The 20,559-nt window shown below is 42.9% G+C and overlaps 1 protein-coding gene across 1 annotated transcript; it reads right to left on the bottom strand.

Annotated features, from left to right (window-relative positions):
• Positions 1–3,274: 3,274 nt before the first annotated feature.
• LOC117271486 (annexin A13-like) lies at positions 3,275–20,094 on the bottom strand. The gene is made up of 11 exons (XM_033649655.2): positions 19,951–20,094; positions 17,410–17,485; positions 15,797–15,891; positions 15,543–15,713; positions 11,843–11,876; positions 10,996–11,075; positions 10,313–10,381; positions 7,669–7,770; positions 7,502–7,577; positions 7,302–7,414; positions 3,275–4,594 (listed from the first exon to the last, which is right to left on the bottom strand). The coding sequence occupies exons 1-11, from the start codon at positions 19,963–19,965 to the stop codon at positions 4,475–4,477; spliced, it is 951 nt and encodes a 316-aa protein (XP_033505546.1). The 5' UTR covers positions 19,966–20,094; the 3' UTR covers positions 3,275–4,474.
• Between the last annotated feature and the right edge of the window lie 465 nt (positions 20,095–20,559).

The raw sequence follows: 20,559 nt of genomic DNA, 5'->3' as shown, positions 1-20,559 counted from the left end.
GCCATAGCAACCTTGAGTGCGCTGTAATCACTGGAGTGAGATCACACTGCTATCGCGAGATGTAGCGAGGTTTAACGTTATTTGACATCAAAGAAATGTACATTAAAATATACATTAAGGAGCAGACATTTTATGATATTGATAATGGTATTTATGTTATTAACATCCCGTCATGAGCAGTTCGTGATGGAGAGTACTCAAGTAGCCTGCTGTCTTCTCTCCATTATTTTCCACTGTTTCCATTTTATGTTGGTTTACATTCTTATTCTACTTCATTACATTTCTTAGGGAAATATTGTATTTTACCATAGCACAATAATTAACATTACAATATTAACCCAGTTTAGATGTGGATACACCCATAGGAGCAGTGTGGCACAAACTGTAAATGGAAATTTTGGCCAAAAAAAAATGGGTGTTGGGTAGCAGTACCCCAAATACAGGTATAGTACATCAGATTATGATCTTTAAAGGGGTTTTATTGAAAAGATTGACCCCCAGAACTGAGGGAAAGACACCACATATGTTGGATAGGTGTACACAGACCTGTGAACACTATTTTACCCAGTTCACCTATACAATCAATATTCCTATTATGACTATTTGACTGGTCATCAGTTATTTGAATGCACTGTCATCCGTCTGTTTGTGGCTCAGCTGATTTGATGTATCGTCCGCTGTACAGAGGATTGTGGGTCAGAATAGCCAGAAAAGCATGCTTACTTGCATACCGCAAAGTCAGACTGGATGTAGTAGAACATCCTGGTATTTCTGGCATGCTGCATTTCACCTACTTTGTTTTGGGAAATACTAAATGTTTTTCTGGTATACTCCATAGTATGGTAGTGTGGGGATTGGAATGCACAGCTTGTTTTACCTACTTCCTCATGTCTATGTCTTTTCTTTGTTCTGGATCTGATTATTTATTGTGTCTTACACGCTTTGGGCAGGTAGCCTACCATGCTGCATGCTTGCCTTTGTGGAGAACACACTCTGGTTCTTTCACACAATCTCCTCCCCATTCACTCTCTCCGCATTTACCACAAGTCTCAGAATCCCTATACAAACAAACTCTGACCAAACATCCAACAGTTCTTATGCTGAAGTAGTTTGGGGACATACTGCCTTACTGGATATGACACATGACCCAGCAACACTCTATCTGGCAAGTATTCCAAATCAAAATGTGAGACCCTGTCAACAACACCTTTGATTGGGGCTTTCTTGTTCAGCTGCAGGATATATATCTATCCCATCCCTACAAAACGTGGACTTTCAGTGCCTTTTCCACCTGTTTCTTTGACCCACACTCCAAAACTATCCATTTGACCATCCATCAGACCATTTGACATTGACCAGCTTGACTTTTTGCACTTCCTTCTTCCTTCCTCCACCTTGCCACAGTGTGTCTCTGACAGTACTCCACTTCCTGCCCCCTCGATCAAACCCTGAGTCTTCATTCCAACCATGTAAGGGTGCTTTCAGACCTAGAGTTATTTTGCTTTGGTCCGAATCAGGGACTAATTTTGTTACAAAGCTGCACATTTGCCATAGACTTGGTTCATATTCTCACAACGGCATTTACAAGTGGACCAGATAAAATGTGTTGTGTGAGAAAGCTCTTGATTGCTCAGAATTTCCATGTGGGAAAAATCCAGGAAGTAAACAAAACGCTGAAGAAGAGTACACTTGCAAGATAAATGTGACACTTTCTAATGTCACAATGGAGGGACAACTACGCAGGTTGATTTTAGCGCTGCTCATCGTGGACTATATTGCTGTCATTGTTCATTTTAGTCAAACCATACAGTTTGATAACGAGGCGCGGCTCCAACTAGAAAACAATGTTTTGATGCATTGGATGTGCTGAATGTGCATATTAAGGCAGTACAGGAGGAGGTGCACATTAATAATCCTCCAGGACTGTAACATGCTCATGTTTAACCCAAACAATGTGTCATGTGACTGCAGTTGGTTCAGATCGAGGTCGGAACACGTTCTCACCACAAACAAACCGCACCAGAGTTCATTTGTAACCAGACCGAGACCACCTCTTGAAGAAGGTCTCGGTACGGTAATTTGGTGCACACCCGAGTGCTGTGTTCACACCTGCCCAAACGAACCACACTTAGGGGGCAAACGAACTTGAGTTCAATTGAACTGAACCGAACAGGCAGGTGTGAAAGCACCTTAAATCTCTCTCTCCTTTTCACTCAAACTGTGACTCATTTTCATTTTCTGTCTTTCCTCTGATATTCTCCTGCTTCTACAGTAAAACTCCTCAGTGCTGTCCTCCATTTCCGCCATCCCTCCTGACCCCTGCCTCAACTTTACCATTTAAAATATTTCTGCTTTAAACTGCGCAGGCGCGTCACTCATCCGTGCGTACTATTTGTGTTTTAAATAGTAACGTTTTAGCAAAAATGTCTGCATATGTGCTAAAGCAGGAAAATGTTGCAATCGGGTTGATTTCCTTCCAAAAACTACAATACATCCTGACAAACGTTTCTGAAAAGGGAATCTGACACTTTAAACGTGTGCCCACACACTTTACGGAATCTAGGCTACACCCCCCACCTTTTATTAACAAGCATGTGTGGTGCACACGACCTCCTCAGCTGCAGGGAGGGATAGGCGGGCTGCTGTTGTGTAGCATGAGGTGGCCGGTGGGGCTACTGGGCTACATATGGTGCACAGGCTGTGGATGTACAGGTAGCAAAAGAATGTGCAGAAAGCAAAGAGTGCTCCAAACTTTGCCCTTGATACTGAAACAACCATTACATCAAGGAATATGAAGGAGAAGAGAGACATGGAGGGAAGAGTGGGAGAAAGAGAAGCCGTGGGAAAGAAAGTGAGAGATCGGCTGCTCCTGTGTCAGTGCATCTGGAAGCAGTTCTCACTTGTTTTGAACTTTTCTCCCCCTCGATTAGTCGCCCAGAGGCGTCCCACAGTTTCTGTGCTCTGTAGTAAGTCAAAATGTTTTGGGCTAGATGCTGTAAAAAACAACTCTTGCATGGCTTTGGATCATAGGCCACCACCACAAACATTATATAACAGTAAGCAGCCTAATAAATCGTCTTTTTTGACATCACAGCAAAAGATTGTTTATATATATTATCATAATGTTTATAATACAGTATGTTAAAGCATGTAATAGATTATACAGTTATGTACAACAATATATCATGGATTTTACTATGATTTAATCCACCGTCATGCCATTTTTTCCCGTGGTGAAACACTGCCCCCTGCAGGACATAAAGACAACGACACATTTTTGCTCCAGTTAAAATTTATTATCACTGCATACACCGTTACAACAGGTTAACAGTTACTTCTTTCATATAATTTAGTGTATTCATTTGCTATATGACAATACAACTGCATATCTTAGTCATATACATTACTGTAATTAGTGAGGATATACTTCCATACATGGATGCAGACACTGTGTTCACTGTGTTGATTGTACAACAGAGGTTACAGAGCAAAATGTATGTCTTTTTAAAATATTATCATCTAATGAGATTAAATGCAAAATCATCTTAAAGTTTTACACAGTTATCTTGTAGGATTATACTTCTGTAGTAAATTTCATGACAAGAGTGACAACAGGAAAAAAGGCAACAGTCTAACAAAGTGTGTAAATGTGAGAGGCAGCATGTTAGCCGTGACTTAAGATAAGACTATAAACCGTCTGAGTTAAAAATCCCACATAACATTTAGGGACGTGACTACAAAAAGCCAATATTGCATACTTAAAGAGTTGATGCTTTTGATATCATATTCATGTATAATTAATCCTCTGGTGTACTCAGATATCAGAGATCAAAAGTGATAATTCGGCACTTATGTGTTGAGTGTTGCAGCAAGAAAGGAAATTACATCGCTATCATCTCATGAAAGGCATCTCTGAGGCAAACAGTGGCGAAGTTAATGGATGATGATGACAGCAATGTGCAAGGTGACAAAAATAAGAGGCGACATTTATGATGAGCAGCAGCAGCAGCCTCTTGATGTTTAGGATGAAACGATGAGCTGAAATACCAAATGATTGTAAAGCTGCTGATTGTGAATAAAGAACAACTATTTATTTGGACAAATAAATTAACATGACGCTTAGCTGCACATTTAAGATCCATATAAGATTCACAATGCCACTGTAATATTATCAAAAGGAATAACACATTAAATGCACCTCTGTATGTTGGACTACAAATTTCCACTGAGTGAAATGTTCTTGGCAAAACTGTGTATTTAAAGCCTAAGTTCACCATGTGTAAAACACTGTATAGTAGAGTAATAATTTGGTTTTTGGTCCATGCTGTAATGAGGACTGACTGTCAGAGAGAGGTCCACAGAGTGAATGAGTGTAACTGGTAAAAGGAGTATAAAGAAGAGGAGGAAGGATGAGTGGGTACAGAGACTGTGTCACGTTGGTTAAATAAGGCCTGTAGGAAGAAGGCGAGAAGTTTTAGTGCAGGATTGCGATGAGGAGGCGTTTGAAGTCTCCACCACACTCGGAATCCAGAGCGTCCTTCAGGGTAACGTCGTATTTCTCCAAGTACATGTCCTTCACTGTCTCCAGGTCGATCTGCAACATAACACTGCTGTCATCACAAAATCCTTTTTCACTGATTATTTTGGTTTTTGAAAGGGACAGTTCACCCCAACATCAAAAACACATATTTCTCTTCTTGTCTGTAGTGCTATAGATGCTTTTTCTGATGGGCGGGGCTTAGCTGAAGGCAAAACAATTCTCCACAGACTTTAGTTAGCCCTAGCTAGCAAGTTCTGTTGGCTTGTGGAGGAAGATGATGCGAGTGGTGCATTCAGAAATACTCACTCCGAGTGTTGGAGCGCACTCTGACACAAACTGGACCATGTGTAAATTTGGAGCACTGTCTGAATGTACTGTTCAGTTATCCAGAGCACCGCACTCTCACAGTGGCAGAGCGCAATCTTGGCACTCTGTCTGTGGAGACTGAGCAACAGAGCACTGAGCAGAGTGAATGTGTGATTAAATTAACTTTTCGTAAATTTATATAGAAATAAATCACCCTGCTGGTTGAAGAAGCAGGGCAATATACAGTACAGGCCAAAAGTTTGGACACACCTTCTCATTCAATGCGTTTTCTTTATTTTCATGACTATTTACATTGTAGATTCTCACTGAAGGCATCAAAACTATGAATGAACACATGTGGAGTTATGTACTTAACAAAAAAAGGTGAAATAACTGAAAACATGTTTTATATTCTAGTTTCTTCAAAATAGCCACCCTTTGCTCTGATTACTGCTTTGCACACTCTTGGCATTCTCTCCATGAGCTTCAAGAGGTAGTCACCTGAAATGGTTTTCCAACAGTCTTGAAGGAGTTCCCAGAGGTGTTTAGCACTTGTTGGCCCCTTTGCCTTCACTCTGCGGTCCAGCTCACCCCAAACCATCTCGATTGGGTTCAGGTCCGGTGACTGTGGAGGCCAGGTCATCTGCCGCAGCACTCCATCACTCTCCTTCTTGGTCAAATAGCCCTTACACAGCCTGGAGGTGTGTTTGGGGTCATTGTCCTGTTGAAAAATAAATGATCGTCCAACTAAACGCAAACCGGATGGGATGGCATGTCGCTGCAGGATGCTGTGGTAGCCATGCTGGTTCAGTGTGCCTTCAATTTTGAATAAATCCCCAACAGTGTCACCAGCAAAACACCCCCACACCATCACACCTCCTCCTCCATGCTTCACAGTGGGAACCAGGCATGTGGAATCCATCCGTTCACCTTTTCTGCGTCTCACAAAGACACGGCGGTTGGAACCAAAGATCTCAAATTTGGACTCATCAGACCAAAGCACAGATTTCCACTGGTCTAATGTCCATTCCTTGTGTTTCTTGGCCCAAACAAATCTCTTCTGCTTGTTGCCTCTCCTTAGCAGTGGTTTCCTAGCAGCTATTTGACCATGAAGGCCTGATTCGCGCAGTCTCCTCTTAACAGTTGTTCTAGAGATGGGTCTGCTGCTAGAACTCTGTGTGGCATTCATCTGGTCTCTGATCTGAGCTGCTGTTAACTTGCGATTTCTGAGGCTGGTGACTCGGATGAACTTATCCTCAGAAGCAGAGGTGACTCTTGGTCTTCCTTTCCTGGGTCGGTCCTCATGTGTGCCAGTTTTGTTGTAGCGCTTGATGGTTTTTGCGACTCCACTTGGGGACACATTTAAAGTTTTTGCAATTTTCCGGACTGACTGACCTTCAATTCTTAAAGTAATGATGGCCACTCGTTTTTCTTTAGTTAGCTGATTGGTTCTTGCCATAATATGAATTTTAACAGTTGTCCAATAGGGCTGTCGGCTGTGTATTAACCTGACTTCTGCACAACACAACTGATGGTCCCAACCCCATTGATAAAGCAAGAAATTCCACTAATTAACCCTGATAAGGCACACCTGTGAAGTGGAAACCATTTCAGGTGACTACCTCTTGAAGCTCATGGAGAGAATGCCAAGAGTGTGCAAAGCAGTAATCAGAGCAAAGGGTGGCTATTTTGAAGAAACTAGATTATAAAACATGTTTTCAGTTATTTCACCTTTTTTTGTTAAGTACATAACTCCACATGTGTTCATTCATAGTTTTGATGCCTTCAGTGAGAATCTACAATGTAAATAGTCATGAAAATAAAGAAAACGCATTGAATGAGAAGGTGTGTCCAAACTTTTGGCCTGTACTGTATTTCTATATAAATTTAGAATTCATTTAGTGTAGAGCGTCAGACTGAATTTACAAACGCACCATGTCAGGTCACTCACTCTCTGAGACTGCGAGTGTTACTTGAATAAGTAAACACTGACCAATGAGACCAAACTGGCCAACTCGTATGCTCTCACTCAGTGGATGTATGATGTCACAGGAAGCTTTGTGGTTGGTACTTTTTCCCTAACCTGATATGAAGTGTGCGCTGCACGTGAGCATTTTTGATGATCGCCTCCGTCTAGTCCTTTGGTCTTATCACATTTAACCATAGTTGTCTTTGTTTTTGTTGATGGGCAGTGGCGGAAATTTTGAGCCATGACTCCTTCTATTCTGGCTCCCAATAACACAACAAGACAACATTTTAAGACTCCTATGTAGCCTACAGCCCTGTGGTGGAGAGTCGTGTTTTGCCTCCAGCTAACAAACTGACATCACTGTGATGTCAGCTCTAAAAGGGTCTATTAATCAGTCTAGATTGTTTTGGTTTACACACATTTCAAGACCAACAACTAGTTTTGGTAATCTGGAAACTAGACATTCTGCCACACACAGATACTTACCTCAGAGCGGCCTACAATGATCCGAATGAGCGTGTCTTCATCAGTGCCCAGTCCCTTCATGGCGGCATTAAGGCGTCGGGCAAAATACAGCTGCGGGTTCTTAGCACACCTGACTATAAAACACACAAACGCAGCAGGAGTTACTACAAGAACTGATATTTGATTTGGCTCGTTAACAGTCCTGTTACAGTATAACCTACCCAGAGTGATGTAGCAGTCCTTCAGAGTTCCTGTTGCTTCAGAGTTGATGGTGTCCAAAATGTCTGTCCCTGAAAGCTACAGAGCAATGACAATAAGTTAACATGAGAAGTTAATATTAACAATGATTAGAGACCAGTCGGAAATCATCTGTGAAAACAGTCCTCACCGACTCATAGGCCTTAAAGGTGGCCTGGAGCTGCATGTAGTTTCTGTGTGTCAGGATGAAGGTGAAGGTGGACTCATCAGTGCCGAATCTGCCTTCTCCTGCCTGAAGCAAAAAGAGAAGATAATACCTCAACACTGGTGAGTATTAAGGATAATTTTACAACCAGCCGGGTCTTATTTTCGTACATTTGAGATTGTGAAATGGTTGTGATCATACGTCCACACCACCTCCACAGATTATTATTACTGGATGCACGTTTTTCAAAAATAAAAAAGATGTTTATGCCATTAATGTATATCCCTATATGTGAATAATATTTGTCTCACCATTTTAAGCCTGTGGTGTTTGTAATATCTAAAAGTCTTTATCCAAGTTGTCTTTGATCGCACAATGGCGAAGCAGCCTGCAGGGTTTTTTCTGCCAAAAAGTCAGGTGATGTAGCATTAAGAGCGACAAAGTCCACACTAGGGTTGTCATGAAACTAAAATTTCAAACTTGATATCGATACCCAGGAAAATATTCAATACTCGATACCATTTTCGATACAGCAGCAAAAAATTAAGAGGCATGTCATTTTTTAAATAAAGATCAGAACAGTAACATCAACAACAAAACAACAAAAAATCCCCCCAAAATAAATAACAACCAGAAACAAGATCTGTCCATACAAATGTATTTATCTACAGCCCTGTTTATTTTCTGTGCTTCTGGTGAACTGGCACCATATTTTCGTTGCTGATCAAATAGAGTTGGTAGTTTAGGCTCAGGATGCTCCTGTTTCTACCTCACTATGTGATCAGAGAACCAGGGGTTACGGGAGAAACCAAATGTTTTTTTCAGCTTCAATCTGTGACTTTACAGTTAACATAACTTTTCAGACACACATAATTGTGTTGTCCTGTTAAACTAACATTGTCTATTAATGTTACAGACGGGCATGACTGATAAAGTTTTCTGCTTAGCTCCTACATTAACGTTAGAAGTTATATTTTAGTTTGATGCTGGCGACACCAGCTGCTCAGCTGCTAGTGAGAGGAGGGGCTGTACCTGCCGTCTGCAGCGTGCTGTGTTCACTTCTCTAAATATTTCCAAAGAGCGCTTTTTCCTTTACCATTTTTGACCAAAACTGGCTGTTCTGATCCTCCTGTAGCCGCGCTGGCCATATTACAGCAACAGAAATGTGTGCATGCATGCACAGCGACGACGACAAGTCGGGTTGCAGCGAGGGATCTATGTCTGCCAGACGCTGCCTGCACAGCGCGTGTCCGTCGGACCCGTCACGTGCACCGACAGGCGCTGAGGTGGTGTGCACTGTTACTATCGATACCTTTGTAAATTCGTATTGTATCCAGATACAGCGTTTGAGTATCGATACTTTTCAGAGTATCGATACTTTTGACAACCCTAGTCCACACACATACAGAGCAAACTGTGGTACATGAATGGATCAAGCGTGGGACTTTCACCCAGGAAACTGGCATTCATGTCCCATTTGAGTGAGTGTTGGTTTATTCTTTGTCAATGTCATATTTTGATAGTGCTCGGACACACGGGGAGGACGTTCAGCTGATGGCCAGATAACGTCCTGCACTCAAGTTTTTGTTTTTCCTAGGTTGGTGAAGGCATACCTGCCCTATTCTTTGTCACTCTGCCTCTGACTAGCTTACCTTGACATTCCTACCCTGACCCTAACCAGTCCTCCTGTCTAAACCTAACCACACCAACTAAAGAAGGCAATGAGTACTTGCCATTCAAAGGGCGGGTCATGACTTCGCCTTTGAAAAATATTTGGCATCCTGGACAATGGCACAAGTTTCATTTTCAAACTATTTTTGAACCATACTGTGACGTTCTGATTGGACATTCAAACAATGGTCATTCAACGTCTCAGTGTTTGCTTGGTTAGCGCTTTGAGCTAAATGCTAACTTCAGCATGCTCACTATAAAAATGTTTACATGCTGTTTAGCAGGTATGATGTTAACCATTGTCACCACCTTAGCATATTAGCATGCTAACATTAGCTTATTAGCGCTAAAGGAAAGTGCAGTTAATGATGGGAACATCATGTGTTATGCAAAACAAATAAAAAAATTGACCCATAAATGACGCTAATTAAAGTCAGCGGATCACCAAGGTCGGTAGGATTCATCCTTCTGGACCGTGACTGGTTGTTGTTGAGATATTTTAGTCTTTACCAACCAACAAGCACTGCCATCCTTAGAACCATGATGCTAGTGTGGCTAAAAGGAACTGGTCATTTTTACATGAGGAGCAATTGCAGAAGACCGACTATAAAACCTGATTAAAATATGGTAAATATATTCCCGCAGACTTAACCACATCACTGTCTCTGCACACATTTGTATTTGTACAGTATTACTGTGAAACTCACACCTTAGCTGAGAATTTCCACATAGTTTCCCTGTACTGTAATAAAAGCCACAGGACAGCACCACCACAAAAACTTTGTGCTTTGATTTAATCAAATCTGTACTTGTGAGATTTGCCAGTCACCCCGGGCTCACATGCTTAGCCATCTAAATCTAGGATCACATTACCCTGCAAACACTGGAGTTATTTTAAGGGCAAACTCTGAATAAGACCCTTTAATTTGAAGGAATTACGCAGCATCTGAGAGCGTACCTCAAACAAAGATGTGGCATCCTGTTCGGCTAAACCCTCATCCACTTCATAGCCCTCGTCTCTGCTCGCCTGTGGAGGAAGAGGGATAAAGAAGAGCGGGATACAGAAGAGAAATATGGAGGGGAGAAAAAGGGTAAGAGAGGTTTAAGAGGATGGATAAAGGAGACGATGCATGTAGAGACAGAGAGGGAGAAGATTTAGTGAGTAGAGCAAAGGTCAAAAAGATGGATTACAAAAATAATCTCGGGCCTTTAATGGGATAACAATCATCTGCTACACATCGATAGGAAATATTCGAAGGCCTCTTTGGATAAACGTCGCTGTAGAACATGAGTCACGCTGTGTTTGTCTTTTCTTTCTGGGGGAAGGAAAAGAGAGGGGAAGCAGAAATGGGTGGGGGCGCTGAAAAAGTTGGCATGAAGGCCGAAGCATGCCAATGTTGTGATGTGTGACGAATGTCTCAGTGGGCGAATCACAGGATGGAGAACAATTCTGTGAGCCATTATCAAAGGGCGAAAAGTACTATTCTCTGTCTCTTTATGGCTCCCATCCAGATTTGGGACTTCCACCCAAAATCTTATTGTTCTTGACAATGTGGTGACTCTTTTTCTTTGTGTACTGCAACTCCTCTTGTAACTATACAAGTCTTGTTTGTTAATACAGCTAAAATTGTGAGACTTTACCTGCAGCAGCGACATCAGCAGGTTCCTCACATCTCCACTGGTGTCATCCTCAACGTCTGCCTCTAGGTCACGGTCGTGCACTGTAAGGTCAAAAGCAAAAACACTTAAAGGAGCAGTGCGTAGTATTAAGTGGCATCAAGTGAGGATTGCAAATTGCAACCAGATGAAACTTCTCTCATGTGCTAAGCGTGAACTCCCGGTTATAACCCTCTGCACATCAGAGGGTGACGTCACGGCAGCTACGTCCATTATTTTCAACAGTCTGTGGTTAAAACTCATCTGAAAGGAAACAAGTTCTAAGTGTTTGTTGTTGTAATACTCATTTTGGCCACAAGAGGCTGATGTACACCACTACCCCGTGTTCTTAATAGGACTGAAATAGTTTGTGTTTCCTTAGCAACCTAGCAAAATGATCCTGGCAAAACTTTTTTCCCAACCTGTTTCATGCAGGAATTTTTTTTCAAGAACCACAGTAAGAGTATCCTGCCAAATGCTTGTTCCTCACTTGTTCTTAAATAAACACAACACAGGAAACTATTGAGATCAGATTTAGAAAATGGAGCACAAGAATTTTTTTGTCTTTCTTTTCCCCTCAGGGCCTCTGTAGAAATGTGACCCTGATGAGGATAAAATCTGACTGTATTTATGGTCAGCAAGTGAGGAAAACGTGGCTCATGACACATGATTCACTCCTAAAACTGAAACACCCATGACATGGTGACTAATATATAACTCGGTATGCACTGTATCTGTTCCACATTTTGGTTAAAGGACACTTTCCAGTATGGGAGGGACATTAAACTGGTAACTGTTTATGCATGAGTCAGAAGAATGGAAGAAAACTCACCCGCAGCATACGTCTCCTTGAAGCTCATGATGTCCTGTTAGAAGTTAAAGAGAGATGAGATTCAGTCAGCGACTCACACTGAAGCTGCTCTTACCAATATATTTAGAAATGGATCAAATAACTCTGTGTAGTATGAAGGGGGTGCTCACAGTGATAAACCCACAGAAAAACTTCCCCAAACTTTACAGCTAAGCTCTGTGGAATGTGTTTGTAGCTTTGAGCCAATTGTTTTGGTTTTACAGGCCACAACTTTATTGTTTTCATCGCTCTCATCATCATCAGCAGCAGCAGCAGCAGCAGCAGCAGGCAAAAGCACAGACAAATCCACCCAGCAGACAGACAAAGACAGAGGCTAGTGCCTCAGAGCTGAATGCTCTTTCCTCTGCATTCATCAGGTGGCCACACCCACAATCCCAAATCAATACCAGCGCTAGTTTGTATCTGCTGAATGTCTGAATTGTTTATTATTTAATCAAGGACCCCCATTAGAAACATGTGAATTTGCCTTGAGTCTTCCTGGCATCCTACACATTGAAATACAGTTCAAACATAAAATAGGAGTACAGACAAATTAAGATCTAAAAACAGTCAAAATACCAAACTGAAATTGGGGATAACGTAATCACCGATGAAACCATAATTCAATATAGCAGAAGAAAGAAAAGATGCTACAAACGTAAGTGACGAGCAGACTGAACAGAAGAATTTATAAAGGAATGAGGATACAAGTACATTAAAACAGCGCTATGTGCTGATCTTGAAATATGGCGAGACATTTCTTTTGACACTAGCGGTATATACACTGCTCAAAAAAATAAAGGGAACACTAAAATAACACATCCCAGATCTGAATGAATGAAAAATTCTTATTAAATACTTTGTTCTTTACATAGTTGAATGTGCTGACAACAAAATCACACAAAAATTATCAATGGAAATCAAATTTATTAACCCATGGAGGTCTGGATTTGGAGTCACACTCAAAATTAAAGTGGAAAAACACACTACAGGCTGATCCAACTTTGATGTAATGTCCGTAAAACAAGTCAAAATGAGGCTCAGTAGTGTGTGTGGCCTCCACGTGCCTGTATGACCTCCCTACAATGCCTGGGCATGCTCCTGATGAGGTGGCGGATGGTCTCCTGAGGGATCTCCTCCCAGACCTGGACTAAAGCATCCGCCAACTCCTGGACAGTCTGTGGTGCAACATGGCATTGGTGGATGGAGCGAGACATGATGTCCCAGATGTGCTCAATTGGATTCAGGTCTGGGGAACGGGCGGGCCAGTCCATAGCATCAATGCCTTCGTCTTGCAGGAACTGCTGACACACTCCAGCCACATGAGGTCTAGTATTGTCTTGCATTAGGAGGAACCCAGGGCCAACCGCACCAGCATATGGTCTCACAATGGGTCTGAGGATCTCATCTCGGTAACTAATGGCAGTCAGGCTACCTCTGGCGAGCACATGGAGGGCTGTGCGGCCCCCCAAAGAAATGCCACCCCACACCATTACTGACCCACTGCCAAACCGGTCATGCTGGAGGATGTTGCAGGCAGCAGAACGTTCTCCGCGGCGTCTCCAGACTCTGTTACGTCTGTCACATGTGCTCAGTGTGAACCTGCTCTCATCTGTGAAGAGCACAGGGCGCCAGTGGCGAATTTGCCAATCTTGGTGTTCTCTGGCAAATGCCAAACGTCCTGCACGGTGTTGGGCTGTGAGCACAACCCCCACCTGTGGACGTCGGGCCCTCATACCACCCTCATGCAGTCTGTTTCTGACCGTTTGAGCAGACACATGCACTCCTCCTGTTCCTCCTTGCACAAAGGCGGAGGTAGCGGTCCTGCTGCTGGGTTGTTGCCCTCCTACGGCCTCCTCCACGTCTCCTGATGTACTGGCCTGTCTCCTGGTAGCGCCTCCATGCTCTGGACACTACGCTGACAGACACAGCAAACCTTCTTGCCACAGCTCGCACTGATGTGCCATCCTGGATGAGCTGCACTACCTGAGCCACTTGTGTGGGTTGTAGACTCCGTCTCATGCTACCACTAGAGTGAAAGCACCGGCAGCATTCAAAAGTGACCAAAACATCAGCCAGAAAGCATAGGAACTGAGAAGTGGTCTGTGGTCACCACCTACAGAACCACTCCTTTACTGGGGGTGTCTTGCTAATTGCCTATAATTTCCACCTGTTGTCTATTCCATTTGCACAACAGCATGTGAAATTGATTGTCAATCAGTGTTGCTTCTTAAGTGGACAGTTTGATTTCACAGAAGTGTGATTGACTTGGAGTTACATTGTGTTGTTTAAGTGTTCCCTTTATTTTTTTTAGCAGTGTATATCAATAGGCAGAGAACTCCAGATTGCTATTGACTTGTATATAACGTTAGATTTACGAAACGTCGTTCTTGGTGATGGGTAGTGATGGCCAAATGAAGCCTCATGAAGCATTTTCTTTATTTTCTGAGCCCACTAGATGGTGCTTTTTGTTCAACAAAAGGTTGAAAGCACACTGAATTGCTATTCTTTGAGCCTCTCGCTTTAAACCATGAGTGCCATCTAATGGGCTCAGGAAATAAAGAAAATGCTTCATGAGGCTTCATTTGGCCATCACTAGTGACGGGAGTGTCATATGACCAGAGGCTGCACCTCTTGTGCTGTAACCACGTCCAGCGGCCATGTGTATCTGATGAGCAAAACTGGATGGTTTGTTAAAACTAATGACACTCTGCAGTAACATTAGGAGAGACATGAGGACTGTTCAACCATTAGCCAAGTCAGGGGTGCATGCATACAGCTGACACTAGTTCTGAATGAGCAGCCTAGTGCCAGACAAGCTGCTTTCTTCTGGGAAATCTGCAACTTTTTCAGACTGGATTTTGATGCTGCAGACCAGACTACAGAACAGTATCCTCAGTGAGACATAACCAAAGAATGAATGGCTGATTTAATTACTGAGGGAGCGATGAAAGCAGAACACTTCCTAGTCACACTGATTCCTCTTACTATTTTTATCACAATAACGTTAATGTGTTTAGATCAGGATAGAGAGCTATCCAAAGTTACGCCTAGAGGTTTTATTGTGCTTACTTGTTCAATATTTGTGGAACAAACTGCCAAATTTAGTTTAGGGTAGCGATGTTACGCTCGAGCCAGTTTGCTCGACACAGTGTCGATCATTTGAAGCGCAAGTGCTCCGATCCCTGCTTCGGCACGCCCACAATCACGTGACTGCCGAGAACCAGGCCTCGTTACAGGCAGTCTTGAGGCTTTTTCAGGTCTTCCACTTAGATGCAGTTCTGACACACAGCCAGCAGATGTCACTCTTCTGACTGTATGAAATGCTTCGAAGCAGTGTGTCATTCTTGAAGCAGCTGTGTCAAAGTGGTTCAATGCTTCATGAAGCTTCGATTTCACCATCACTAGTTTAGGGTTGCTAATGAGATCCTATCACAGTGGACTAAAGGCCTTTGCACACTGAGTCCGTTTTTTTTTTTTTTTGGATACATACTTAAAAAGTCTTTTTAATGTGGTGACCCAAATGGAGCCCATGTCATTAGCAATTTGTTATTTAAATAGACCACCTGACAGTGAGTAAATAAAACATGTACTAAAAATCTTATTAAATTTATTATAGTTAACCAGAAAGAGTAAAACATACAAACATGTTGCACAACAGTAGCATCGTATATTGACAGACCTCATTAGTGGCGGTGCACAGGATCTCCACCAGCACAGCTTCATCCGTGCCCGCCCCCTTCATGGCCTTCCTCAGCTCCTTGGCGAAGTACACATTAGGAGGCTCCAACATGGCAATCACTGCGTTCTCAAAACTACCTGTCAGCTCCTTCTTCAGGACCTCCTCCAACTCCTGAGCAAACACAGAATTGAGTGCATGTATGTGTGTGTGAGTGTGTGTGAGACAGAGAGGAGGTGTAGGCTGCAGGTACTTACGTCATCATACTTCTCAAAGTAGGCCTTTTTGATCTCCACACGCTGAGCTGCAGAGCGATTGGCCAGGATCTCGATAATGGCCTCTTCATCAGTGCCTGGAGAACACACAGCAGTACACACACAAGGTTTAACATCAGGATCCTTAAAATACAGTAAAAGTACATCAAGGAAGACTTAAGTATTTTACCACCTGGACCCTATTTTCCTGTGTTTTTGTGTGTGAGTGACTCATGGAGACAACACGTTTTGAAACTGGTCCAGTAGTGAGCGAGACTGCTGCAGCCTGCAGCTGTGAAACAGGCTGCGATGTGATCTTCAGGGCATGCCTTTTATTAAAAGGGCTGCCCTGAAGATGGTGTGAATGGTGTGAGTTGCAGAGTGTTGGAGATATCAGCTGTAGAGATGTCTGTCTTCTCTCCAGTATAATGGAACTAGATAGTACTCAGCTTGTGGTGCTCAAAGTGCCAAAAAAATCCATTTGAAAAACCCAACATCAATGTCTCTTTCCAGAAATCATGACCTGGTTACTTTAGATAATGATAAAAGAGACTCATGCTTGTGGCAGGGCGAGATGTAACCATTAATTGAGACGCTGTCTGTAAACGTCCAAAACTGATGAAGGAAGCTACCTAAAGTGTCATTTGTTGACTGACAAAGGGGCAGTATTTGACAAGTTGGGATGAGAACGTGTTGTAGCACCACAGGTGACAGGAAAAATGTGTATTTTCGATGTTGAGGTGAACTGTTCCTTCAATTTCTGATTTAAGAGATCTATTGTTATGAATGAATCGACTGTAAATGCACTCCAAAGAGGTGATAATGGATGCCTTTATCACACACAAGCAGAGGAACCAAATAACTATAGCCCCGTTTCCGCCGAGCAGTCCGGTACGGTTCAGTTCAGTTCGGTACGCTTTTGTTCAGTTTCCATTGTGAAAAGTTGTGGATGGTACCAATGGAACCGTTCCATACTGTACCCCATTTTTGGTCCCCCCTCTGTTGGGGTACCTAGCACACAGATCTGGTACTAAAAGGTGGAGCAGTGAGTAACAACAACCCCGCCCACATTTAAGGCTACTGTTTGCAGTGGAAACGCTAGGGTCTAGGTAGTCTGGGGCCGTTAGTGGCCGTTTTGGTCAGGAAATGGAACCAGGGCGAGTGAGACAGGATCCGGAATTCGATGGATGTGCCTTTCCGTAAAAATAAAAGCACCAAGCTAATGAAAATGCGGTGAAACTTTTAATTTAAAGAATATAATTTACAAGAAAAGCCCCAAGCCATGAAGTTAATCGATTTTCTTACACCCCTCATCACCCCAAATCGATGGTGCGCCAGAATTTAAAGTTTTACTATGGTGAACACTTTTAGTTTGGTGAATTTGGTGAATACTGCATCCGCTCCCTAGACCGGAACCAGAATCCAGACAAAATTCAGAGTGAATAGACACCAGGCTCTTCGCTTGAAGAGCCTGGTGACGCGAGGCTAGAGTCTAGGTACCATGTCTGAAGGGTTACTGTTGGTTCCAGAGGTACCATACCGAAAGTGTTTGGTTGAAACGGGGCTGTAATAGGAGGACAATTACACAATTAAACCATCTTACATTGTACACTTACCTAAACCTTTACATGCTTTCCTGATAGCCTTGATATCAGCTGTGACATCAAAGTCCTCCCATGGGACTAAGGTGGGCTGGAGAGGGAAAAGCAGCAGGAACATCAGAAACATGAAAATCATTGATAAAACTGAAGCAAACGTTACATGAACTACACTTTTAAAATAATGTGCTGTATTATTACTCATATCCTCCTGAGAGCCCAGCTTTTGTTTGGTATGCACTTTCAAGTTCTCCGAGCTATTTAGGATTAGTAGGACTTGATAAGTCTTTGAACAGTAAGTAGTTTTTTAAAAAAAATCATACCCTCATGAGGACAATTTTTAATGTTCACAAGTGTGGAATGAAGTATAAAACAGTTTATTTCAATGCCTGAACATGGCCTTGCAAAACAAAATTGCAAATAATGCAACATTACCTAAAAGTGTCGTGATTTGTCATTTTGTAGTTCTGTATGAATTTTCCTTGCTCCACACTCCAAGCTAGTAATGTCCTTTTTGTCTGCAGGAACAGTCTGTCGCCTTACTGGCCTATAGAAAATGCTGCAATAATACAAAGTCCCAGTGTCCTCAAATTAGTACTTTGTAATTAACAGTATCTTAGCTTACTACTGTTGCTAAAATTGTCAGCATTTGTATGCAATATTAAATGTAGCTGTATAAATTATCCATCCATCCATTTTCATCCGCTTATCTAGGGCTGGGTCACGGAGGCAGCAGGCCGAGCAAAGCACCCCAGACGTCCCATTCCCCAGCAACGCTTTCCAGCTCCTCCTGGGGGACTACAAGGCGTTCCCAGGCCAGATGAGATATGTAATCCCTCCAGTGTGTTCTGGGTCTGCCCCGGGGTCTCCTACCAGCTGGATGTGCGCTAAACACCACCTGATCAGATGCATGAACCACCTCAACTGACCCCTTTTGATGTAAAGGAGCAGCGTCTCCACTCTGAGCTCCGAGATGTCCGAGCTCCTTACCCTATCTCTAAGGCTGAGCCCAGCCACCCTACAGAGGAAATTCATTTCAGCCTCTTGTATCCATGATCTCATTCTTTCGACCACTACCCAGAGCTCACGACCATAGGTGAGGGTTGGGATGTAGATGGACCAGTAAATCAAAAGCTTCACCTTTTGGCTCAGCTTCCTCTTCACCACGATGGTCCAGCACAGCGCCTGCATCACTGCAGAAGCCGCACCAAACCGCCAATCCGTCTCACGCTCCTTTCTACCCTCACTCATGAACAAGACCCCGAGATATTCCAACTCAAACAGTAACTCTCCCCCAACTGAGAACCATGGCCCAAGACTTGGAGGTGCTGACTCTCATCCCAACTGCTTCACACTCAACCACAAACAACCCCAGGTTCAGGAAAAAAGACCACGCCTCGGACACATCCCATTTCCACCCAAAAGTATTTAAGCACACCTGATGCATTCTCTTTCTCATCCATTCATCCCTCAACCCTTCGACCCTCATTCCTCCATCTTCATTGTTTCATCCCGTACCCTTCATCCCTCGACTCCTATCCCTTTGTCCGTCATTTCTGACCCTTGTCCCTTCATTCCCCACCCTCCATCCTACATCCTATCATCCCTCCCTCCCTCCATCCTTATCCTTTCATTCTCTCTACCCTCGATCCTCATCCCTTTGCGCTTTGGTCCAAACCCATAATCCATCGTATGCAATAAACCATTTAAAATCTTTATGTTATTGGTGTGGCTTTAACCATAAAATCTGATCAGGTTTCTAATTTTGTCCACTCTTGTGTCACGATCGGCTGCAGACTAAGTAAGGCAGAATGAACTATGAGGTGTGGCAAACCCAAAATGTAATGTCCTCATATGAGGACGCAGGGTCTCAGGAGGACACACTGTACATCCAAAGCAGCAACATCTTAAACAGTGATCAAACTGATGTAAAGTGTATATTTATATTAAAAGAACACTAGTATACAGCTACAGTCGTGATGCCCTCCACTCAAACAGAGTTAGGAGTGAGGTTGTGGAGATGACTTGTTACATTAGAGCACATCCAGGCCCTGTTCTCCCGCAGGAAAAGGGTGCAGCCTGTGATCGCTGAGTCATGGGGCACCAGCAGCAGCAGCAGCAGCAGCAGCAGTATGCGCTCTCCTCTCCTCTCCTCCTCGCCCACCCTCCCTTTTATACAATGCGGCCTTATTGATCAGCGTTTCTCAGAAATTCCTGCAGCTGCTGGCAGGCACACTCCCTCTGCTCCAACTCAACTGCGCAACTTTTGCTGCTCACTGCTCCCTCTGTTCACATACTTTAACTCTTGTTTCCTTCTCCTGAACACAACTACAAAGCTCTTATGCTCTTTATAAAGGCTCTCTGTGGTTTAAAATGACACTTTAGTGCTGTTATTCCGGTTTATTTCTAACAAAGGCTGTTATTTGTTAACATCTATCTCACTGCATCACTTCAGACTCGAGCTCTGAGCGCTGTAAAAGTGGCAGACATCTGATTTGTCACCCAGCGCAGACAGTGTTACAGCTGATGTAATCTGAGCTGCAGAAGTTGTTGTCTTACCTGCACGTTGCCCATGTTGCTCGTGATGTGTCTGTCCGGCTGTGAGGTGACAGATGAAAGCTGTTGTGCTGCTGTGCTGTTGATGTGTCAGCTCGGCTGTTCTGAAAGGACGCAGCCCTGTCCGGTGCTGCAGGGTGACGTCACTGCCGCTGATTAATTTAGTAGGGTGGAGCTGGGTGGGGGTGGTGATGTGGTGGTGTGGGGAAATACCGAAATACAGTAAGTGACTCAGTGAGCTAAACATCAACTGTAAGGATAGTTAGACTTTATGTAGTAGAGGATTTATGAATTATTTCTTGTGTCCATGTAACTGAGTAAAATATGCTGTATATTAAAAAAAAAAAAAGGAATAGGCCTAAAAATAAAGTAAAATAAAATAAATAATAATAATAATAAAAACAAAAAAATCTAATGTCTCATTTCATTCATATATTAAAGCCCTCAAAAATAATATTATTTTGTTGATCAAAAATGCAAGTTTTGGGTCAAGTTTTGGGTGTGTGATCACTCGCAAGAGAAAGAGCACACCCCTAATCACTTTGCACCCTGAGCAAATTGGCTTGGTTTCTTTTAAAATCATGGGAAGAAGACAATGAGCATGACAGAAGA

Source organism: Epinephelus lanceolatus, chromosome 12 (genome assembly GCF_041903045.1).
Source record: "Epinephelus lanceolatus isolate andai-2023 chromosome 12, ASM4190304v1, whole genome shotgun sequence".
Classification (NCBI taxonomy): Eukaryota; Metazoa; Chordata; class Actinopteri; order Perciformes; family Serranidae; genus Epinephelus; species Epinephelus lanceolatus.
This window is presented reverse-complemented; position numbering and strand designations above follow the sequence as displayed.